The sequence below is a fragment of the Orcinus orca genome, chromosome 6 (genome assembly GCF_937001465.1).
Source record: "Orcinus orca chromosome 6, mOrcOrc1.1, whole genome shotgun sequence".
Classification (NCBI taxonomy): domain Eukaryota; kingdom Metazoa; phylum Chordata; class Mammalia; order Artiodactyla; family Delphinidae; genus Orcinus; species Orcinus orca.
This window is the reverse complement of record NC_064564.1, coordinates 68,063,841-68,089,461: the sequence shown is the minus strand read 5'-3', so window position 1 is coordinate 68,089,461 and position 25,621 is coordinate 68,063,841. Positions and strand designations below refer to the sequence as shown.

Here is a 25,621-nt window from a genome sequence, read left to right as displayed (position 1 = left end):
TTTGCCACCATTTTATCGTGTTGCACCAATCTAATGAATGACTGTTTATTAGTAGTTTTATGAATTGTATCTTTCTGCGTTTTTATAGTCAGCACGCAGAACACCCGGAGCTTACTATTTTTTAAGAAAAGTAAAGTTTAAAATAAAGTTTATTTGGAGGGATTTTCTCCATCATAAAAACATAATGAGAAATATGGAAGACGGAGGGAAAGAAAATAGAATCACCTGAGATCTCATTGACCTTCACAAACGCAGGTTGGAAAAGGAGCCAAGTAAAATCACAGACAGGGATTACTTTGGTGCCATTACGTTCAGGATTATTTTTAACCTGTTAGGAGGCTTGGCTCTTCTGTAGAGTTTCAGTAAATCCCAAGCCATGATGACCATCAAGCCCCAGCCTGTTGTTGGTAGTATTTGCATGTCCTTCCATTCAGTCTTAAGAACACCCTGTTTTCCTGGGCACCCACTGCCAAGGGACTGACTTTTTTTTTAGGACCATTAAAGCACACGTGGGGGCTTGCCTTCCCACACTAGAAGAGCAAGTTTTGTTTCTACTCATAAACAGGGCTTTTATGTCTCCACTTCAAGTTTCACAGGCTGTTTTCCCCTCTCTTTTATTTTTTATTTTATTTTTGTACGGTACACGGACCTCTCACTGTTGTGGCCTCTCCCCTTGCGGAGCACAGGCTCCGGACGCGCAGCCTCAGCGGCCATGGCTCACGGGCCCAGCCGTTCCGCGGCATGTGGGATCTTCCCGGACCGGGGCACGAACCCGCGTCCCCTGCATCGGCAGGCGGACTCTCAACCACTGCGCCACCAGGGAAGCCCTCCCCTCTCTTTTAAAGACAGCTTTCCAATTCCACCAAAAAACTGTTAGAACTCAGTAATAAATGAATTCAGTAAATTGACAGGGTACAAAAAATACAATATGCAAAAGTCAGTTGTGTTTCTATACACCAACAACAAATTACCAGAGAGAGAAATTAAGAAAACAGTCCCCCTTAGAATTGTATCAAAAATGATAAAATACATAGGAATAAATTTAACCAAAGAGGTAAAAGACCTGTACACTGAAAACTATGTCACTGGTGAAATAAACTGAAGAAGACACAAAGAAATGGAAATTTCTATTTCATGCTCATGGATTGGAAGAGTTAGTCATGTTAAAATGTCCATATTACCCAAAGCAATATATAGATTCAGTGCAATCCTTATTAATTCCAATGACTTTCTGTTTTTGAGTTTTTGTGGTATTATATTTAGTTATCTTGGCTGGTTTAATCACATTGTTGTTGTTTATTTTTTGGCTGTGCCACACGGCATGTGGGATCTTAGTTCCCCGACCAGGGATTGAACCTGCACTCCCAGCATTGGAAGCACGGAGTCGTAACCACTGGACTGCCAGGGAAGTCCCCCAATGACATTTTTCACAGAAATAGAACAAACGATCCTAAAATATTTATGGAACCATAAAAGACCCTGAATAGCCAAAGTAATCTTGAGAAAGAAGAACAAATCTGGAGGCATCACTCTCCCTAATTTCAAACTGTATCACAAAGCTGTAGTAATCAAAACGTTATGGTATTGGCATAAAAACAGATGCACAGATCAGTGAAACAGAATAAAGAGCCCAGAAGTAAACCCATGCATATATGGCCAATTAATTTATGACTCTGGAGGCAAGAATATACAATGGAGAAAGGAAGGTCTCTTCAATAAATGGTGTTGTGAAAACTGGACAGCAGAAGAATAAAACAAGACCACTGTCCTATACCGTACACAAAAAATTAACTCCAAATGGATCAAAGACTTGAATGTAAGATCTGAAACAATAAAACTCCTAGAAAAAACCATAGGCAGTAAGCTACCTGACATCAGTATTGGTGATGAATTTTGTATCTGACTCCAAAAGAAAAGTCAGTAAAAACAAAAATAAACAAGTGGGACTACAGTGAACTAAGAAGCTTCTGCACAGCAAAGGAAACCATCAACAGAATGAAAAGACAACCTACTAAATAGGAGAAAATATTTGCAAATTATATACCCAACAAGGGGTCAATATCCAAAATATATAAAGAACTGATAAAAATAACCAAAAAAAACCTGATTAAGAAATGGGCAGATGATCTGAATAGACATTTTTCCAAAAAAGACATACAGATTGCCAACAGGCATATGAAAAGATGTCTCATCATAGAGGAAATGCAAATCAAAACCACGGTGACATCACTTCTACCTGCTAGAATGGCTGTTCTAAAAAAGGCAAGAAATAACAAGTGTTGGTTAGGATTTGGAGAAGAGGGGACCTTCCTGCTGGTGGGAACATTAACTGGTGCAGCCACTATGGAAAACAGTATGGAGGTTCCTCAAGAAATTCAGAATAAAACTACCATATGACCTGGCCACTCCACTTCTGGGTATTTATCCAAAGGAAGCAAAATCACTATCTTGAAAAGATAATATGCACCCCCATGTTCACTGCAGCATTACTTGCAATAGACAAGATATGGGAACAGCCCAAGTGTCCATCAGTGGATGAATGGATAAAGAAAATGTGGTGTGTATATATATGCAATGGAATTCTACTCAGCTGTAAAAAAAGAAAAAAGAAATCTTGCCATTTTCAGCAACATGGATGGACCTTGAGGGGATTACACTAAGTGAAAGAAGTCATACAGAGAAAGACATACCATATGATTTCATTTATATGTGGAAATTAAAAACAAAACAAATGAACAAACAAGAGAACAGAATGATGTTTGCCAGAGGGGAGGAAGGTTAGGGAGTAGGTGAACATGGGTGAAGGGAGTCAAGAGGTACAAACTTCCAGTTATAAAATAAGTCATGGGGATGGAATATACAGCATGGTGACTATAGTCAGTAATATTGTAGAGCACACTCGAAAGTCGCCAAGAGAGTAAACCATAAAAGTTCACATTGTGTGGTGATGGATGGTAACGGGACTTATTGGCGGTGATCGTTTTGCAAGGTATAAAGATGCTGGATCATCATGTTGTACACCTGAAACCTATATAATGTTATATGTCAACTGTACCTCAATAAAAATTTTTTATAAGAAATAAAGATGACTTTTCACCTCTATCCTGTTACACAGTTGGTGTGTTTTTTTTTTTACTGTCATTAAGTCAGTTCACATCACACCATACCCCTACCTAGGACTGAGTTCTTAATCCAAGTTTATTCCCATAGAATTTTCAGGACTTTTCTTGAGCCAAATCAGACCCTTTCTCTCAGTTCCTGTATGTCCTCTCCCTTCTCTGTACCAGACAGTGCTAGGCTGAGTGCTGTAAATACACATCGCACCTTAATCCCCTTACAGACTTGCAATAGGTATTATTTCTCCCATTTTACAGATGAGGCACTAAGCCTCATAGGCCTGGAAGATGGTTTTGGGATTTAGCATTTAGTTTGTGTTTTTTTGTCTTTTTTTTGTTTTTTGCGGTACGCGGGCCTCTCACTGCTGTGGCCCCTCCCATTGCGGAGCACAGGCTCTGGACGCGCAGGCCCAGCAGCCATGGCTCACGGGCCCAGCCACTCCACAGCATGTGGGATCTTCCCAGACCAGGGCACGAACCCGTGTCCCCTGCATCGGCCGGCGGACTTCCAACCACTGCGCCACCAGGGAAGCCCTAGTTTGTTTTTAAATATTGAATGTTGAATGTATTGCCTTTTAGATTTTGAAAATGCGCATCCGGGCAATTCTGTGGGAGCATGGGGCTTGGTAAAAGACAAATCCCATCCCAGTTCACAGCCCCTTTTATTCACTCAATCTACCTCCTCCTGGCCTGCTATTTCGGCCGCCTCTTGAAAAGGTGCAGGAGCTCAGGTCAGATCAGCAGCAGGTGAATCTCTTGATGACCCTGGGAGGACCCGCTGCTCGAGAATGTCAAGACAGCCTCCTGCACGGGATGTAAGACACACCTCGTGAAGGCTGTTAGCCCCACCACTCCTCGAGAAAGGCCTCCTTTGTGGGCTTCCCTTCTACCCAGCAGCGGGCTCGGGGCTTTTGGGGACTCAGGTCAGTTTCTCTACCCTTCCTGTTGCCTTGTTTCTAGCGGGGCCAGGGTCCCTGCCTTTCTCTTCCTTACCTGTTCACTTGAGTTGCCCACACAGCTGTGCCTCTGAGCTGAGTGAGAGGTATGGATCTTCATGGCTTGTCCTGCTTAGAGGGTCCTTTCTGCCAGTGGGGTTGGATATCTTATTTAAACCAAAGCTGGAGCAAGGCAGAAGATTGTATAATTACCAGTTAAAATAGAGGCAGTTTAAAGAGGTGGGCTGCAACAGGGCAAACAAAATGCAAAAATCTTCATTTTGCCCCATTGATCTGGCTTAGTTTAATTCGCTGTATAATCCTGTAGCCTTTCCTTGAACGGTAATCTTTTAAGCCAGACCTTAGAATGTACTTCCCTGGTAAAACCCTGTCATTTTGAGAAGGAAAAAGAGTAAACAATAAAGACTTAATTTTATTTCAGCAAGGTTTTGGGGTCCCACTGGTCAGCAAGGCATCAGTCTAAATGCCTTGGGAGGCTATTTTTATTTAAATGACTTTTTAAAAAATTCCAAAAGAGATTTCAGACCGATAGGAGATTGACATTTTAAGACAAAGCCAAAACTCATACCAAGCAGATTTAAATAACTAGTGAATAAAAGTACCTGTAACATACTGTGAAAGTACAGGGGAAAGAGATCAAGTACAGTATTATGAATGAAATGGCATTTTAGCCATTTCTGAAAAGATGAGCACGATTTGGGTAGGAAAGAGGGGTCAGGACGGGCAGGGTGCCAGGCTCAGCGAGCCGCAGAGAGACATGGAAACGTGGCTCATGCTGCTGTGACCCTGTGTTGGGAGCTGAGTCTGGAGTGGAAAAGAAAAACTAGGGTGGAGGCTATGCATGACCAGAGAATCTGGGCTTTATTCTCTTCCACAGATAGAATGGCAAGCCTGAACATTTCTGAAATCTGAGAATGAGTGATGTGTCCCTCCATTTAAATAGAGAAAAGATAACCTTTTGCATTATAAAGGATGAATGTAACGGGCCCAAGAGAGAGGATGAGGGAGACCCCTTAAGGGAGGCCATTATACAATATTTGACCCTGTGAAGGGAAAACCAGACCAAGGGCAAGGAGACGACTGTTGATCAACTATTTTAGAGGTAACTGTGGTGGCTGACAGGACGTGGTATATAAGAAGGGAAACTGATGATTTTCAAGGTTTTAAATAGAAATTCAGGATAATTGGGGGGTGGGGGTAGGGAATGCTGCTGCTCTTCAATGAAATAGAAGGATCCAGAAGTGAAACATTCGTTCTGTTGGAAGAAAAGTGACGGATTTAATTTGGCACTTTTGGTAGGATATTGGAAATCCTGATTGGCAACTCCAAAGAGAAGGCCAGGCTAGAGAGAGAATTTTTGAAACTGAGTGCCTTGAGGTCACACTTGAAGCCAGGGGCAATTTGGATCTCCACGGAAGATTCTACGTCCAGAATACGGGATTGGACTCCTCACAGGTACCGGCCATCAATAGTGAGGGGCTGCTCAGAGAGCCCTCGGTGCACGGAGGATCGTGAGTCTGTGTCCAGGCTGCTCGGCAGAAGGCACCCCCGTCTAGGAGCCTTCACGGGGTGTGTCTCATAGCCCCTCTGCGAGAGCGGTTTGGAAGTTCCCCAGCAGCAAGTCCTCCCAGGCTCGTTAAGAGACACCTCACCTGTTGCTGATGAGGACATCAGCCTTATTAGTGATGCCTGCTGTGTACTCAGAAGGGGCGGCTGACCACAACTGACAGCATATTTACAATCAGTGAGAATGAAAAAAAAAGAGGGCCTGAGGAAAACTTGGGGAATCTTTATTTTAAGGGAAGGAAAATGTGGTGAAAAAAGGTAGGAAATCCCAAGACCGGAGCGTTTCAAGGAAGGAGAGATTTTAAGTAAGGAGCAATGGAAGAGAAATAAAATAGGCTTTGGAGGAGATTAATAGATATGGGGGACAGGAAACTTTGGGCAACTTTTGAAACATATCAGTGTCCTGGTTGCTAAAGGAATTTTACTGTGTGGTCAGGAAGTAGAGTCGTCCGTATCGATGACTGTAGAAGGTGATAGTAAAGGGAAGGTGAGAAGTGGGATGAGAACCTGAGAGTGATGTAGGGAAGACAGGGTTTGATGCTAGAGTTGATAACTTTGTACTTGAGGGTTCACAGAAACGTCTAGAACAAATAACACGTGAACTCAATCGTAGTATTCAGTAAGCTGGTAGCTACCTAGGAGCAGTTTTCCCAGGGAACCCTATCTAAACGTTGAGTTTGTGTTCGACTGTATTTATACTCCCTAACTTTTCCCTCCCGGTACTGTGCTAGAGACTGTAGGGGAACTGAGAAAAATAAGGCGTGGTCTCTAAGGGGGAAAAAAAAAAAAGACCTTTCACAGCTGGAGAAGATCTGAGTAGAGGGTAGATCCCTGAAGCAGGGACCACAATCATGGATACGAGGGTTTGGGAAAGACCCTCCAGGTGAGGAGTGTGAGAAATCACAAAGACGGGAAGAAGCGTGGCATGCTCTGGGGAGGGACCGGGCTTGTGATCCTTGTTCTGCGTGTGTTCACATACCAGGAAAGAAGGCAGGTCAGAAGGGGGAAGATTAGGTCATGGTGGTCCCAAGGCTCCAGGCATGAGACTTGAATTGATTCACTGAGGAAAACTGAAGAACGCGAATAGGGCGGTCACGTGATGTAAGGGGTATTTAAGATCTGACCAATGGGGTGTAGCCCATAACGACGTGGGAAATCCTCAGAACGGAGCTGTTACGTCTCAGTGCAGGGGAGAAAAGGACTGGATGACCAAAACAACAAGCAAGCTAGTAGGACATTCCTTGTGACCCCTATTCCAAAAAGGAAAAAAAAACAGCAGAAGCCGCCTTGACTGAAATAATCAGAACCAGTAGCCGGTCTGTCAATGAAGATATTAGTTAAAGTGAGAAAATGATACGTCACTTGTATGTAGATGAAAACTTTAATGAAAAACGTAAGGTATATCTGTTTGACACATTTTTGATGTAAGGCTGGGTTTCCTCTGAGCCTGCTTGCTAGAATGCGGTGGTCTATCTTGCGTAAGTGCCACACGTTATGTATCACTTAGGATTTCCAGTATTGCTGTTTTTAAGAGTGAGAATCTTTTTTTTTTTTTTTTTTTTTTTTTGCGGTACGCGGGCCTCTCACTGTTGTGGCCTCTCCCGTTGCGGAGCACAGGCTCCAGACGCGCAGGCTCAGCGGCCATGGCTCACGGGTCCAGCCGCTCCGCGGCATGTGGGATCTTCTTGGACCAGGGCACAAACCCGTGTTCCCTGCATCGGCAGGCGGACTCTCAACCACTGCGCCACCAGGGAAGCCCAAGAGTGAGAATCTTTAAAAAAAAAAAAAAAGAACTTTTAGCTTTATTGCAGTATAAATGACAAAACTGTAAGATATCAACTATACATTGTGCTGATTTGATATATGTTTGCGTTGTGGAAGGATGCCCCTCGTTTAGTTAATTAACCCATCCTTCACCTGAGGGAGAATCCTAGTACTAACAAAGCAAACTGAGGGCAGGCTCTTCCCAAATTATAGGAGTCTAGTCCTTGCCAAATTCCACAGTATTTTGATTTGTTTTTAAGCAACTAGTCTTTTATGTCTTCGATTGTTCTCACTGTTTATAGAAATAACCCTATTTTCACAACTGTATTTAATTTTATGTAATATCTGATTGAATTACGTAGTTCCAATAACAAGCATAACTGGCATCAATTGGGCAACACAGTTGGGTGTTGGTACAGAGGCAGGTGGAGAGAGCAGAAGATCCATGCTGTGGGTAGAGTCTTGAGTGGAGGTCCATTGAGGGGGCCTTCTGGCTTCCCTCAAATTTTCTTTTTTTTAAATTGTAGTTATATATAATTATACAATTATTTATTTATTTTTGGCTGCGTTGGGTCTTCGTTGCTGCGTGCGGGCTTTCTCTAGTTGCAGCGAGCGGGGGCTACTCTTCATTGCGGTGCGCAGGCTTCTCATTGCGGTGGCTTCTCTTTGTTGCAGAGCACGGGCTCTAGGCTCGTGGGCTTCAGTGGTTGTGGCTCGCGGGCTCTAGTGCGCAGGCTCAGTAGCTGTGCCGCGCAGGCTTAGTTGCTCCACGGCATGTGGGATCTTCCCGGACCAGGGCTCGAACCCGTGTCCCCTGCATAAGCAGGCGGATTCTTAACCACTGTGTCACCAGGGAAGTCCCTTCCCTCAGATTGACTCAGGTGTGCACCTTGTAAAATTTCTCTAGCTGCTTTATTTCTGGAATGCATTTTAGGGCATGTCTTTTACCTAGGAATGCCACTGCGCGTTAAAACCCGTCCCTATATTTGTTTGCCCCATGCAAATTGCTGACCATGTGTTAGTTGTTGGGATCTCTGATTCTGCCCGTGTTGATTTCAGCTGGGGATTCCCAGCAAAACTGCTAGTCCTGGCTTAGGATTCCACAAAGCTACGGAAACAGCGCAAGGCCAGAATAGTGCTAAGTGTGCTTACTAGTAAACCCTGGTCATATTTACCTCTGTACTTGTTTGTTTGTGCTTTAAAACTAGAGATTCATTTTCAAGTTTATTGCATTGCAAATTGTGTTTGCAACATGTGTATATTGCTTAGCTAACTGGGGCTCAACAATTCTGTTTTAGCTTTATTTTTAGCTTTATTGACTTGGCATTAAATAAAGCAGGACAGTCATATTTGACAAATAGACTTGTGTATACTTAGAAGGACCATACAGATACAACGTGAGCAAATCTAAATCTGAAGTTATTGTACATTTCCCAGTTGGCTTCTCAACTTTAACTGGAACCAGACATTCCTCTACTGACACTCTCATAATGTGTGTGTGTGTATGTGTGTGTGTATGCATGTGTATGTGTGTGTACATATCTGTATGTGTGTTCATATGCATGTATCTATATAGCCCAACCAGATACTTGTGTGTGTTGTGTTTATGGAATTGTGGCCTCCTTGAGACCAGCTACTCTCTCCTTCACACAGTATACTCTTTGCATATCCTGTTTGTTTCCTGTTATCCTTTTTTGTTTCCTGTTTGTTCATCATTTATAGTAATAACATCTCAGGCCTACGTGCTACCTCATGACCTTCATTCAGCTTCAACTCTCACACCAATGTGGAATGCTTTTTCACATTTGTAGTTCAAATTCCTAAGGGAAGTGAACTAACTCAGCCAGTCACTCTCACTTGGGTTTATGCAGAGACCCTCAAGCCAGGCCCTGCACAAGCCTAAAGACAGCCCATCCTAAGAACAGGGGCCCATTCCCAGTCCCACAGGGTGACACCAGGGCAGGGAGGAGTTGCCTAATTTGGAACGTAAATGCCAGGCAGGATGTGCTGAGGGTAGGACAGTTTCCCTTACACTCTAGGATGGTGTGAAAGATAAAGGCTGCTATCAGTTATTCAAAGGGATGTTTTATATACATACAAGCAGTCTTTTCTTTGCCCCATTGCAACATGTACCAATTTCCATTACTGTGATAGCGTTAAGAAAATCTGTCCCCCAACCACAAATTTCGGTTATCATATGTATTAGTTTGCTTGGGCTACCATAACAAAGTACCGCAGAGTGGTTGGCTTAAACAACAGAAATTGATCTTCTCATGGTTCTGGAGGCAATAAGTCTGAGATCAACGTATTGTCAGGGTTGTGTGTCTGTGTCCTAAACTTCTCCTCTTAGAAGAACACCGGTCAGAATGGATTAGGGTCCGCCCTAATGACTTCATTTTACCTTAGTTAACCTCTTTAAAGGCCCCGTCTGCAAATACAGTCACATTCTGAGTGTATTTGGACCTCAACATAAGAATTTTGCAGGAGGACACAATTCAGCCTCTAACACTGTGGTATACTAACTGTGTAAATTGTAAGCTGTGCTGCTAGCTCTTCAGTCCACAAATCACTATATAAATAACAGATGCATATCATGATCAGTGACCAATCACATCACTTCTTCCAAAGTGTGCTGGTGATTGGTCCCTGAGCATCTGTTGTTCAGTCCATTTACAGACAGCAAAGCATGCGGTTGTGGTGCCTCCTCATGTCCCAGTGATAAACCCACAAAAATAATCAGGAGAGGAAAGTGAGCACCAAACGTGAACGTGGAGCAAAGAGACAAAAAGTAGCAGCACAGGAGGTGAAATTGGATGTATTTAGAAGATTTGAAAAGGGCAACATCAAGCTGAAGATAGGAGTCCTCATGAAACTACAATACAAATCATACTGGAAAAGCCCGATGAATATAAAAAGCAAGCTGGAGTCACCGTAACGTATTTTAGTGTAAATTGCACTAGGCACATGAAGCCACTTATGGTTGAATTTGAGTATTTACTTTGGATTGAAGACTATGACAATAATTTTTTAAAAAATCCAATCAGTTTGCTTAGTGTTCAGGCCAAAGTGTTGAATTTAGTTGCCACATTGAAAGAAAATGATAATTACAAGGAAACTGGAGAAGAACATACTACTGCTGGTAAAGGCTGGTTTCATCATTTCGGAAATGGGCATGATTTGATTATCGTTGAGTAGGCTTGGTGGTGCTGCCAGGGCACGTAAGGGCATGACTGTGAAATCTGCACCCAGGTTCCAAAGATTAGTTAAGGCAGGAGCTTGTGATGATCACAGATGTTTACTGCTGATGAGACAGATCCTTTTTGGAAGAGAACCATATCAAGAGCTTAAGTGAAGAAAGAGGTAGGATCACAGAGTGGCCTTCGCAATGGAATCCAGATATTCGGCCGGAGGAGCTTAGTGAAGGCAAACTTACCGAAATGATGAAGAAAATGGTTGTGATGAAAAAGATGAAGATGTCCCAGAGGAAGTGACACCAGCTGAAAAAAAGAGAAAAGTTCACCTTAAGGGAACTGAGCGATGTCAAGACATTGAAAGGGCAGAGGATAAAATGTTGAAAGTGGATCCCTGGCAAGTTGCCAAGGCTTAGAAAAGACTTGCTCTGTATCCTAAGCCATTTGATGAGAAGGAAAAGAAGCCAAGTGCTATCCAAATCTTCTTGCTACATTTTCTACCATTTTAATGTCATATTTCTAATGTTTTGAATTAGTGTTCTAAATACTCATTTTACTGTTTTTCATTTCCCTGTACATGCAGAACCCACAGTAAGAGTTTTTAATGCTTTGATACAAGTTTGGTCAGTGTCGTGGAATGATCATAACTTTCCTATTGATTATCGGAATGACTTCGTTCGGTTTCAACTTGCACGGTCATTGGTATGGTCCCTCATTTCCATGCAAAACAAGGACTGCATACGTGTGTGTGTGTGTGCGTGCATGTGTGTGCATGTGTGTCTGTCTGTCCTTGCTGGAAGTCTTCCTGAGATGTACCATGTTATGTTTTTATTTGTGTTGTTCACCTAAGCCTAAGCATAATTTAGCCTTTTCCTGATGATTCAGAGTCATCCTTTGTGCTGTGAAGCAGAATAACCTCCAAGTTAGAGTGTGGTTTCTGCAGCCAAACTTCAGATTTCACGTCCTGGGCCTGTGACTGATGTAATTTTTGCTTTGAAGTATAGTTGTTTTACAATCTTACATTAATTTCATGGTGATTCGGTATTTTTACAGATTGTACTCCACTAAAAGTTATTACAAGTGAATGGCTGTAATTCCCTGTGGTATGTAGTGTATCCTTGTTGCTTACCTATTTTATACAGAGTAGTTGGTATCTCTTAATCCTGTACGCTTGGTCTCTCTGTGCCTCAGTTTCCTCATCTGTAAAATGAGGACGATAACAGGATCTCATAGGGTTGTTGTGAGGGTTGAATGAGCAAATGTGTATAGAGCACAGAGTGCCTGGCCACGTGGTGAACAGTGTGCTAGCTGCTACTCCTGCTGTCAGTGGTGATGGTGGTGGTAGTAGAAGGATTCAGGAGGCCATGTATCTTAAGATGTATTGAAATTGATGTGCTGTACTTCCTCTACGAAATGGCCTCAAACCACTGTGCTCTTGATTTCTTGTGTCGCTTTCCTTATGTGGCCTCCTCCCCTGTAACCTGGCTCTTGGAGGCCGCCTTTACATCTGCCTCGAGCAGAACTCTTAACCCCCATCTCGTTTGAATTTAATGCTTTAACCGTGGTGGGTTTACAGATGAGAGAATTGGTCTTGTGCTGGTGGCCCGTACGCCTGGGTGAGGGCTCCGTTCCTCCTGGACGGCCTGTCACGAGGAGGCCCAGAAGAGCACTGTTTATTTGGCTCCAAAACTTGCACTTCGCCATTTGTCATCATCTCCAGATGAGGTTATACTCCTAATCATTGTGTCTTACCTATCTGTCTCCGAAGCATTAAGTTATTGTTTGTAAGCATTGACATTGTACCGCAACCTGTTACCTTCTTTTGGCATGTCTTCATTTGTTTAGTATCCTGAGAACCTCAAAGCACACAGGTGGCCCAGGCCCCCCAGAGAAGCCCTGATCTAGAAACAAGCAGGTGGAGTTCTGGCTCTTAGGGGTTGATAGGAACTGGATGTATGGTCTCAGGGTAAGAAAGCAGAAGTGTATTTCTTTTAATTCTCCACTGTTGCTCTAAACCTCTTGCAGGCTCCCAAGTTCTCTCTTGGGTTCTGTGGTTGATTCCACCAAGGGTGCTGGAGTGAAGCGCGTGCCTAACTCGCAAGAACAGAGGTGTTAATACATTAGGTTTGTAATGTGGTAGGGTCTACGGGACCAAAGGTTTTGGGGGGCCACCCTCCACTAAATCCAAGTCATTCTCTGGATAGAGTATTATGCTTAATACTGCCCAAAAGGTCCATAGTTGGTCTTGTGGCTGAAATAGTTTTTACAGTCCCTCTACTTTTTCCTCTGCCCAACCTCAAATTTCTTTTACCTGAAATATGTGCTAATCTACCTTGTCTCGTCTGTATAAAGTGTGGTTCCCCTTTTCCCCTCCTCCTCCAGGTGTCCTTATGTGGCTTCCTTATGCCATTAGTGGGGAAAGAAAGAGCCTTGGGTCATTTTTGCAAAAGTGATCTAAAGTTGTCAAACAAGAAACTGAAAAGCTCTCGGTACCAGAAATTCAGTTAAACCGAGGCTCCCTCTGCTTTCCCTTAATGGCCAGCGTTGTACATTTCAGTCCCAACCTCAGGGAGAGCTGGTATCCGGGTTGCCTGGCAAATGAGTGAAATAAGAAATGAGGGTCTTTTAAATTACCATCAGTTAATTGCACCCCAGAGGAAAAAAAAAAATTTTTTTAACTATGCTAAAATCCTCAGCCTTCAGATTAAGCTGTTTCCTTTGTTGAGTATTTGAGGCATTTGTTAACAACAGTATAAAGTCTGTGTACAGGTATTTCCTTACATCATGGATATTTCCTTAATAACATTGAATGAGTGAATAATTGAGGATTTTTGAAAAGGCTTCTAGTCATTGTCCAGGACAAGACCAAACGTGCTTCTTGTTGAAATACTGTAAGGTTTGAGTTTGGAAGGAAAGCTAGCAAGATTTCACTAGCATTGTGTTAGGTGTTAGGATGCGTATGAACCTGCAGTTGTTGGGGATTTTTCCTTAATATTGAATTTGGTTTCTTTTTCGGGGACTTTTTTATGGGGGTAAAAAACACATAACGTAAGATTTACTATTTTAACCATTCTAAGTTTATATTTAAGCACATTGTTGTGCACCCATCACCATTCTCCACTCCAGAACTTTTTCATCATCTCACACTGAAGTTCTGTACTCATCAATCAGTCACTCCCTGTACCCCCTATTCACTTGTTCCCTGAGGGCCACTGTTCTCCTTTCTCATATAAGTGGAATCGTACAATATTTGTCTTTTTGCGTCTTATTTCACCTCTGGAAATTTGATTTTATGCATACTTGTTTAACAGATTGCTTTGAGGGGTGGTAATTGTTGACCTCAAAAATAAAACAATTATTTTACCAGCAAAAATGAGCTTGTTCAGGAATGGCAGAGAATCATTATTCAGGACAAGCATGCGGTAACAAAAACCACAGGCAAGTCCAACAAACAAAGGAGAGGAACGTTATTTTATGGAGAAGAAGGAAGTTGGGAGGGGTTGTTTTGAATAAAATTCCAATGGAGAAAAGGGAAAGTTCAGAGTGATAATGTTTTCTCACTGGCTGAGTTGCTGGGTTAGTAGATTTCTTATAAGAGATGCGATGTACAGTTGACCCTTGAGCTATGCGGGGGTTAAGAGCACTGACCATACCAGCAGTCAAAAATCTGTGTGTAATTTATAGTCGGTCCTCTACACCCAACTTGGGATTCAACCAAATGCAAACCATCTAGTGCTCTGGTACAATATTTACTATTGAAAGCAATCATTGTGTAAGTGGACCGGTGCAGTTCAAACCCATATGTTGTTCAAGGGTCACCCATACATCTGTTCTGGTTGGGTCCTGTAACTGGTGGTTCTGTCCTGTTGATGATTCTTCCCTTGGGCCCTGTAATTGGCAATTCTGCCTGTAATTGACTGTGGAGTGGGGCTTTGTGAGGGCTCCCCCTTGTGGCCTCCTGACTCCATTTTCATGAGGCTTCCCTTTATTTTCTACATGATAATCAAAAACTTAACAATTGTCCAGTTTCAGCCGTGGGTCTGAAATTCTGCATCCGAAATTGCTACTGTCTTTATTAAACCGAGGGACTAAAATGATGTGGCGTTTTGATCAAGAGCTCCACGTTCAATTTTTTGTTGTTAAATATTCCTATTATAAGAAAGTTCCTCATACAAGAAATCTTACATTTTTCTTAAAAAGTCCACTTATTGGTTGTTGCTGCTGCTGCTATTAATAGCTCTGATTGTTTGGAGGTTCATTACCTGTATTATTTGCTTCCAGGTCTTAGCAGGGCTTGAGGGAGGTTTAGTCTCCCTGAATACTGAAATCAAGTTTAGTGGTCCCCAGGAAGCACTGGAATTGACATGTAATTAGCAACAATCCTGTCTTTACTGCTTAGCCCTCAGTTCTGTAACCCTCACCTCACAGCCCCCGCAGCATCCTAGTCTTCTTCTGCAATCCAATTATGGTCCTAAGGAAGGAGGACCCCCAGAGCAGGGGGGAGAGGTGAGAGGGAAAGAGAGACCTTGTCAGGGGGGCAGATATTTAAATTTAAAATACTAAATTTCACATTTCATATCCAAGAGATGCCCCATGCATTGTCTAGAATTGCTCTTGAATTGCTCCTTTCATTTTTTCTTAAGATGGTCTGTTCCACTGTAAGGGCTGTGCCGCACCGCTTGGTGAATTTGGAGATGCTGAGTGGAAAAGACAACCATAGTGAAACAATGCGCCCGGAGTTGGCTTGTGGCTTTTGTTTGCTTGTCCTTGTTTACCTATTCATAGTCATGGATCCGTTCTGCTGCTGCCTGGTATTGTGGAGTTACATATAATAGCACCCCACTATACCACAGGTTGAGAAGAGCAAAGATAATTGCACACTTTCTGGACTGTTCATCTTTCACTGAAAGATGTAGTGTGTGTCAGGATGACAGAGGGGCACGGCTGGACCCACGTGCAGCTGAGTCCCGGGTCTGCTGTGTGCTCTGTGAGCTGCAAAGTGTTTCCTTTAAAACGGCTAATCCTGCACGACCATCTCCTGCATTTTGTTATCAGAACCTGGACACACACACACACACACACACACACACACACGCTGCTTTCTTAACTCATTGGGGAAAGAGCCGCTCTGTATCTCATCCTTGCACATCCTGTGTCATGATCATGTATTCTTTAAAAAAAAAAATTGAAAGAGAAAGAGAAAAAGAAAAGGGGGGGTGGGGGTGGAGAAGGTTGCCATCCAGTGGAGGAAAGAGTAATTCCCAGCTTCATTCAGGAAAAAACGCAGGCTGAAATATGCTTAACTATTTTAACTTGGCTGGGGATTTTTATCACCAGAAGGGTTTTTTCCTTAGTGGCATCGGGACCCAAGTGGGTGCCGTGTGCCTTTAAGGGAAGAAGCGCCTCACCAAACTTCGCTGTAGTTGTGTCTCACCGTTTGGGTAGGGAAGGAAAGTGTTAATTTCTTATTTGTACACTTTTTTTCCCCGACTTCCTTCCTATTCACTTCATTAAATCTAGAGGCAGTTCAGCATGGGAGCCGTCTGTATGTTGAATTAGGGCTCGCACTCTTGCGCAACACGTCACCAGTCGGAAACTGGGGGTTTGCTTCTGTGATTTATTTCAATATTGTGCTGGTAAAAGGTTTGGAAGGGAATTCTTTGTGGGGTAGTTACTTGAGCATTGTGTAGCAAGTTTTGTGTGTGTGTCACTCGCCCCTAGCCCTGAGTGGTGTCAGTGAAGCCAGTTGAATAAATAATTTTTTAAGGAGGAGAATAGTTTAAAATTTTCCATGCATAATTTTACTTACAGGCAGGAGTAATCTTACTCCACTCGAAGTGCGAAAAGCACAGGGAAATATTTAGTGAATTGATTTCCATTAGAAAAAGACCCTTAGAAATCCCTGAACATAAAGCACTGCATATGGATGTGTTTGGGGTCTTTGGGGAGGAGGGAAGATGTTTTGTAGTTCTCTGCATTCCTGCATAAAACCTTAATTTAAGGGGAATAATGGTCAGTACTTTGTGTGTTTCCTTATGATTCCAAAACCTAAATTTACTAAGAATCTGCACGTATTAGCAATTGTAATAAAAATCGTTTCACTGGTTCTTTTTGCAGTTTAATTTGTTTTCGCTTCTTAGCTACTCCCAGATTTAGAGACTGAAAAGTCCAAATATCACAAGCTTATGCTTTGTTCCTTTTTTGCAAAATTAAGGGGGGAGGAGGTAAAGCAGAAATATTCTTTTCACAGCTTCCCCCTCATCATTTATCCCACAGAAAAGAAAAACAATGAAAAATTTTACAGCATGAAACTGAAAGTGAAGTGTCACAGTTGTTCGGGATTTTCTTTAAAGAGAATAACATACTGTATTAAAATATTTGAGAACATGCACATTGCTTTTACTTACATGCATTTAATGAAAAAGTCTTTTATCCAAAAAAGAAAAAAATTCATCTTAGACTGCTCCAAAACCATGCAGCCTATTTTTTTCAAGGCACTAAAATGAGCTTTAAAATACAAAAATAAAAAATAAAAGCATACCTGGTTTTAATTTTTAAAAAAATAAATTTGAATATTAATTTGTTTTCTTATTGGCTTAATTGTTCAAATGCAAGTAAGAATCAGAAACCACCTGAGCTAAAATCTCTAATTCTGCTGCCTGGAATAATAAGGGGGAAAAAAATATGATAAGTAGTTGTCAATATTAAAACAGGCTGAAGGAGGAAGGCTTCGGGCCTTGTAGTGGGTAGAATGAAACAGCAGATTTGAGTATCCACAATCCTTTCAGTATTAAATTTTCAGTAAAATAAAATTACTTGTATATGAAAACATAGCCTTTCCCCAGCTCTCTTTTTTTTCCTGATCAGCTGATGAAGAGACTAGCAGCTCGCTGCTTTGCTGGCTTGTTAATTTTATCCCCACTAACTGTGATTTCCGATAGCCGGCCTGCTGATAGTGGTAAGGTAAATATCCTTTTTCGTTGCCGTCTTGAAGATTCAGTAGAACTACATCCCGGGCATGTGTAGGTGTGTAACACATCAAAAGCCGGTGTTCTCCGTATTTCTGTGTGTAACTGGGTGCTTGAGGAGAGCAGTACCATTAACTGTTGACAAGCCTTGCATGCTGTATTTATTATTAGCATGTTCAGCCTCCAAGATTTGCGGGACAATTTCCTCTTCTTGATCTTCGCTTTAGCTGCAGTGTGTTTAGCTGTATAGTGGGTGTCCTGCTTTTAGGCAAATGAATATTAATGAAATAACGTGGAGCTTTTTTTTTTCCTTTTTCTTTTTTCTTTTTCCTCATAACCCATCAGACCTTGCCTCCTTTATAGTGGTTATCATCTGAACACTGTAGGATCGTGATGGAAATTGTCTTTTGATTATTAAGGCCTAGGCTCAGACTGTCCCTTTAGGATTCTGTCTGTGTGCATGTTGCTTTTCTGGGGTTGCACGTTGGAAGATGCATAGAAAACCTTTTTTTTTTTTTTTTTTAAATCCCACTGGCATTTTTAACATGCCAGGTTGTTTTGTGTTCTGCACCAGGTTTTCTTCACAAAACCTTTCTTTTTCAGAAGGCATTGTACATAAGTGAAAGAAATTATGTCTGAGCTGTAATCACTCTTTATATTGATTGTTATACTCACATGATCATAAATATTAGCCATGTTTGGTGCTGTGGAGAAATGAAGGTAATTGCCTGATGATTAGAGCTCTTTTCAGCCACGAGACATACTGGAGGCAATATTGAGGGGCAGGAGGAACAAATAACATCACTTATTTTGTGTAAGAAACCAATCTCGAAATGTAATTTCAAGGTCTTTTTAAAAATCTTCTTTTCCATGGTCAAATTTTCTCTTACCTATTGTTTTTTTTCTTTGCAGTTTTTGTTTTTGTTTCTGTTTCTTTCCCTTTATTCTTCTTAAGTTTTGAGATTTCCTAGGGGGAAAAAAAAAGTTTAAACTTCTGGGTCTGTCACATGGATCTTTTAGCCATTTATGAACAGGTTTCTTTTTATACCTGGTTGTTTTTATAGCTATTTTATTATCTCTCTGCATTAGTGCTGCTGGCTCTGGTTTAAAGCAAGCGTTTGCAGGTAATTGGAAAAAAGTGTTTTTTGTTTGTGTGTGTGTTCTTGATCTGGATGGTTTAAGTGCGTTTACCCAGGAATGTGGCTTTGTACTTCCTGTTTCCTTGTTTACTAATTGCTACGTTAGAAGAAAATCTGGATGGAATTTTGATTTTGTGTTGTGAATCACGAATAAATTGATGTTAAACCTCAAAGAAGAGAAGATCAAAGCTTATATGATTGTAAGGATGTAGTCTTAGGGAAATTTCTTCTTCACTCACCCCTTTTTTTTTGGTTTCCCTTTTACCTTCTACGGTAATGAGACAATAAAGGTCTTTATCTTATATTGAGCTGAAATGTCATTTGGTTTTAGTTATCTTCAAACACTTAAATGTATAGATCTTTTCATATTTGTCACATTCTTTGCTATTAGTGTTTCGGGCCTTCACCTATTTTGCTCATGAAACAGACTTGGGTTAAAGTTGCATTTATCCAATATGGTGGTCTTCTATTTTTTCTTCTTACTTCACTGATTACTGTTAACTTTTACTTTTTTTTTTTTTGCTGTTGTTAGTTTCATTTTATTCTACTTATGTAAACTGTTTTCTTTTCGGTATTCTCTTGTCTTGAATTTTTCTCCTTCGTTCCCTATTAACAGGCCATTGAAGACGGCAATTTGGAAGAAATGGAAGAGGAAGTACGGCTTAAGAAGCGAAAAAGACGAAGAAATGTGGATAAAGATCCTGCAAAAGAAGATATGGAAAAGGCCAAGAAGAGGAGAGGTCGCCCTCCGGCTGAGAAACTGTCACCAAATCCCCCTAAACTGACAAAGCAGATGAACGCTATCATCGATACTGTGATAAACTACAAAGACAGGTGAGCGTTTCGTTCCTTCACCTCCATCATCTTCATCAAGACCACAGGTAACGCTGCCTGCAGAGCAAGATTTATTAAGGTGTACGCTGGGTTCTGGGCCCTTTCTACCTCCTGTTTGATGGTTTTTGCTCCAGAGGTATCAGTAAACTTGTACTCTATTCAGAGAGGCTGCTCTTGATATTTTGTGTAATAGTTTACCAGGTGTTATTTAAGGTATTTGGAAAGAGGAGTTTAGATGACCAAATGAAAGAAAAAAAAACCTAAGCTGGAGAAGGGTTCTTTAAGGATTTCCAAAATACCATCACTGATGTGGAAGCATTGGAAAGAGAGTGAAATTGTACCTTTGGATTGAGGTGTTAGAGGAGAAAAAGAGTTCTATCACATATTTAAGGTAAATGTTCATGCTAGGACTTTGTTTTAAGCCAAACCGAAGCTTCCATCAAAAATACCTCTCCTTCTTTCCTTCCAAGACACTTGAATTTCTGAGCACTTGTTCGAGCCATCTCCCTCTTTTCTCATAACCCTACCTAGACAGGATGGTTTTTCAGCAAATTTCCCTCTTTTTCATGGAACTTTCGAACGTGAACTTTGAGAAATCTGTACTGGACACTATCCCCAGGCCATTTTTAAACAATAAACAATTATTTGAAAACCAAAGTAAAGATGTTCTTGGGTGTCAGGCAGCCCTATATAGTCGATAAACTAGTTAGGCTACATTTTGGTTGGTTGATTTGATTTCTACTCAGTAATCATGTGATGCGGTTTTAATAGGAAGATGACATCTCACTTCAGTTGAAAAATTGAATTTTTTTTTCCTCTAAGTTACATAGTGGCATGAATCAACTTTTCGTTACCAAAAATTCTTGACATTCACTGGTGTTGCTCTATGTAGCTGGAATTGTTTACTACAAATAAGTTGTGCTTTTATTTCTTCGTGGTAATCTTAGTTGCATGTCTTCATACGAGGAAGAAAACCTCATCGTGAAGATTAAGGTAGTATAAAAAGCAAGAAACTTTCAATGGGGTTTTAGTGATAGCTCCTTAGAGAAAATATAAAGACTTTTCAGAAATGGTGAAAGGGACGTAGGAGCAGATGCGTGTGGAAGGGTCAGAATTTCTTGCTCCTCTCTGCCTACCAGGTCTCTCCGGTTCCCTGCTTACTATTTTCACTATTATTTTCCTTTTTTTTTTTTAAAAGTCATTCCCTTTGAGCATTCTAAAGTGGCCACAAAGGGCAGCCCCATTACATTAGGTTTGGATAAGCTGTTCACTGACGCAGGGGAATGACAGTAATCTAGGAAGGAAAATTTGGCCACGAGGTCATTCTTTGCCCAGATGAACACGCCAACTTCCTTGTAAACTCGGAGTCAGTAATTCTCTCTGTCAAGTTTCTGTTCCTCCCCAGCTGTACTGGTAGATTGGCTGGAAGCAGGAGTAGTTTCCAGGAAGCCAGGTTGGACAGTTTCACCTTATTTTATCAGCCCCTGGTGTAGAGAAAAATAAGCAGAGAGTACCACTCTGCACATACCTCTAACTTTTTGCCTTTGTCCCGGGAGAGTGAAAATGCCTGTGGCTTGGACCAGGTGTGCCTTGATATCTAACAGGCATTGTGTTCATTACCTGCTGAGTGAGCCTAGGGCTGCTGTAACATTGAGAAGAGCCAAGAAAGTCCTTGGAGGTTTGAAAGCCAGGCCTTTTATGCCAGGTGATGGCTGTCTCCTCCTTTAATGGTGTAAAAGGAGTCACCAGCCAGTGGACCACGTACTGCCAACAGATGGTTTTATTTCATGTTTCTTTTTTTTTTTCCTTTTTTTTTCTTTTAAGCAAACACATAAAGCTGGAGAGAGTTCTTATAAAAACGTCAGGGTTTCCCCCTCCCCCCTTTTTTGGAAAAACCTAAAAATCTGGCAGCACTCTACCTAGCCTTCCCTAAGGTAACAGTAGGAGTGGAACCCACACCCCAACCCGCTGCAGACTGTCTGCTCTAGGGGGCCACCATCCCCGTCGCTCACTATCGTCCCTCCAATATGGAGTGTCAGTTGCCATTTATCATCGTGTTTTTCGCACCTGGCCCACTTCACTCCTTTATATCACCTGCTGGCTCCGTAGCCTTTTAGGTTTGTGATTTCCTGATGCACAGGGCTATGGGCTGATGACTTTTCCAGAACCCACCCCCACCCCCAAATACAGAGTAGTATGAAGTTAGGTCTCTTTAACCTCAGCTAAGCATAGCACAGTCGTTTAAGCTCTTGTCTTGGTTGAACTACCTGCATTTGAATCCTGTCTCTACCATTTACTACCTGTGGAGCAGCTGGGCAATTTACTTAACCTCCCTGGTCCTCAGTTTCCTAGTCCACAAAATGGAATGATTACTGTACCTGCCTCTAGAGGCATTAGGAAGATTTGATGAGTTAATATAGCTCTTTGAACAGTTTAATTATTAATAATCAGCCTTTCAGACAATTTATAGCAAATCAGGTAGGTGAATGGAGCTCTGAGCACTATAAAGAAAATGTCCTTGCTCTTACAGCTTTCATATTGTTATTTCCAAAACCAGAAAGCACAGCTTCACTGGGAATGATGACTGAGCATGTCTTTGCTTGTACTATAGGGAGAGGCTATTTAAATATTTCAACCTGCAGACACTGAATCGTTTGTTTGTTTTCCCCCTTTCTCTGGTTTTATTTATTTGTTTTACTTTTCCTGAAAGTACCCTGGTGAGGCCCCCCATTCTATTACTGCCCACGTTTAGGTACTTCTGGGAAGTATGTTCTAAATTCTCCGCTGCTACATGTTTCATGTATATTTCGTGTTAGTGATCCTCTAGAAAAAAAGCACTTACTCAGTTTATGTTTTTTGTGTCTCTTACCAAATTTGGTGCTCAAGTAGGAGGTACTCAAATTAGGAGGGCCTTAATTAGATACATCATATTTTTGGTTGGTTTTAGAAAATGCTGCTGAGAAATGTACTTCGCCATGTGTTGAGATTTTTGCACCAGTAAAGTCAGTGACTAATATAGTAACTCAACCTACCTGTGAAAGAAGTACCACCTGGACTAACCTCCTTCCCATCACCTCAGTCAAATGTTACAGCTCTGACAGTCGTGTACATCAGCAGCGTATTAAATAAGAACTACCATCTATATTTAACTGATACATAAGAATTAATTAGCTCTTATGAGACAGTTTTTTTTTTTTCAAAGTTCTTGCATGATTCTGGGACAGATGTATTTTTATTGTTTAAAAAGAACTAGGATAATTTGTGTCTATTTATTGCCTTTGTTTTCAGTGCCAGTCCTAATTTTTTTTAGGGGGATGCTTTTAAAAAATGTGACCCCCCTCTCCCCTCCGAGAGCCAATGACTCTGTGTGATTCACAAATGTAAAATTTTTCTGCGGTAATCTCTACGAGAGGTAGCACTGATCTCTTGTTACCGTTCCCACCATTTTATTTCTCCAAATAGAAAACTTGATATGAAGTATTATTGGAAGGCTTTGTTTTGATCTGTTAATAAGCATGGTTATGTAGGCGGCTTTTAAAATGATATTCTCCCTTTATATAATATTTAACCTAAGATCTTTTTTCCCTTGGAAAAGGGATCCATCCTAATTTGCATCTGTACCCTTTAAAATTGCCCCTGTGAAGAGATGGTGATGGTGAAAAAGCAGGGTCTGGGTTTGGTGGAGCTATTCGAAGTCTAGAGACATGGCTTACAGTTCCTTGGATAAGGAGGGAGATTCCTAGAGGGAATTCTTAGTGTTAGAAGGGGTTTTAGCTCTACCTGGTCCAGTTTCCCAGATGTGTCCCCCTGCATTGCCTCTAGCAGACCATCATCTAACCTTGTGCGGACATGCCCAGCGTTAGCTCACTGTGTCAGGAAGCCGTTTGCGACACCAAAGGACAGCTCTAAACACGACAGGCATTTCCTATATGAAAACAGACTCAGCCCTCTGACTTACAGCTTTTGTTCTGCTTGGAACTTCAGAGAGTCAATCTGTTCTCATTCCGAGAAATGTCCTTTAAAATATTCATAAACGTATTTGCCTTAGGACATTCTCCTTCGGGTTGTAACACCTCACTTTGCTATCTGAGTGATGCCTGGACTTCCAGCCATCCCAGTACCCCCCAACTCCGCCCCGCCCTTAGACACGTTTTACTTTCTTAGTGTCCCATGGAAAACATAGCACCCAGAACTCCAGAGGTATTCCGATGGCGGCTAATTGCAGGATGGCTAGCCTCCTTATTCTGGACACCAAAATTCTGTTAACATAACTCAGGAGCGTTTCACCAACTTTGATTCAGAGTTAACTCACGTTGAAAACACGACTCCTTGAAAAACTCCCTCTCCCGCAAAACATACACACAGTTCTTATCTCACGTGAATGCTGCCAAGGTTAGCCTTCAGCTAAACCTCTGATTTTTTTTTTATCCTGTATCGACTTATTCCTATAGAGTTTCATCTTACTGATTTTTGTACCACCATTCTAGCCTATTGATGTAACACTGATTATTTTATGCCTTTTTTTTAAAAAAACAAAACAAAACCACGTTTACTTGTTTTCCTAAGTTGTTGTCATCTGAAGATTTGCTATAAGCTATTGCGAAGAAACTTCTAAAGGGCAAAGGACGGGTCTTCTGTGACATGCCCCTGAAAATCACTTAAGGTTGATGTGAATTTATTAATCAGTCATCTTTAGAGTTGATGAACCGTCTGTGAACTCACATGACCATGCTGTCATGTCACCCACATTCATCTATCCTTTCTCAAGGTTATCAAAAAAAGCTAAAACCAAGATATACCGTGTTTGTGGCCTCTCCGATCCATCAACCTAGAAACCCTGCCGAAAGGATGAAATGAGGTTAGCTTGCCATGGCTTTTTCTAACGGACCCCCTACCGGTACTTAACGATGTCATTTATCTTCTCTCTGTAGCCCTGTGGCATCTGAATAATTTCCTCTAAATTTTGACCAAGGGTCCACATCAGGCACAGCCGCCTCGAGTTCCCCTTCTCCTTTTGAAAGTGGGACACTTAGTCTTCTGATTCCATTTCTAGTCTCTGTGATTTCTTAAATATTGTTAGCAAAAGCAATCTACACACTCTTTCAGGATGTAATTAGTTTACAACTGGACACTTGAACTCATCTGAAGCTTCTTGATATGCTCTATCAACTCTCCTATCAGTAGCTTTTGTTCAACATTTATTATGCCTTGCTTTTCAAATCTGAGCGTCGTTCATGTTCCCGAAGAGTCTGGAAACAGAATATGAGGCGGTTATCATCACCTCCTCCCGCTCTGACCAGCAGGAGTGTACTGCGAGGATGGGCCTCGCTGTCTGCAGAGGGTCTGGACTTCAGGTGCAGCTCTGAGGATGGACAAGGGAAGCGGCGGGGAGGCGGGAGATACCTGCCTGACCCTGGCACACAGTGGGGCGGCCAGGCGTGGCCAAACGGCTCCTTCCTCCCTGATACCTGATGCCCTTCAGCCTCTGCTCTCTTCCCGGAGGCTAGACTGTCTTCTTCTTGCCCCTCATTTTAAGAAACACTGATGACTTCCCTAGGAATGGTGGAAGGCCTCAGCTTCTTCTGAATCTTAGCTCTCCCCACATTGTAGAAAATCATTCATTGATCCTGGAAATATTAATTGTATTATTCCCCCCTGCTTTCCAGCCCTGAGGGCCAGAGGGTAAAAAGAGACTCACGGTACTTACCTCCACTAGCTCGCCATGTGGTAGAGGAGATAGCCCGGATAGTACTGAACAGGCAGGTGGCCTGGGAGATTCAGGGAAGCTGGGGTCACGTGAGTCCCTTAAATAAGAATATAATAACATTATCTTGAGTTTATGGTCTCTTTTGGGGGGGGAAATATATATGTATATGATATATATATCATATATATATATTTATATATATGATATATATATTTTTATATTTATACATATGATATATATATTTATGTATATCACTATCACTGCATTTACCGGGGAAAAGAGAGCCGGCATTTTACCCCGTTACATTATAGTACCTTTCTAAGGACTTGGGAATACTGCAAACCTAAGGACTATAAGTGTACTTGTTTAATTCCTGTACA

The 25,621-nt window shown here is 41.7% G+C and overlaps 1 protein-coding gene across 9 annotated transcripts in view; it reads left to right on the top strand.

The window, feature by feature from the left end:
• The window catches only part of SMARCA2 (SWI/SNF related, matrix associated, actin dependent regulator of chromatin, subfamily a, member 2), a 172,854-nt gene that overhangs the window by 119,771 nt on the left and 27,462 nt on the right, over positions 1-25,621 (top strand). For 8 of the 9 annotated variants that reach the window (XM_049710873.1, XM_049710867.1, XM_049710871.1 and 5 more), the window contains exon 28: positions 19,317-19,534. In XM_049710873.1, coding sequence (XP_049566830.1) covers positions 19,317-19,534 — 218 coding nt within the window. Of the gene's footprint in view, positions 1-16,092; positions 16,196-17,460; positions 17,557-19,316; positions 19,535-25,621 lie in introns of those variants that run through there. The other variant, XM_049710874.1, reaches the window with a different exon arrangement.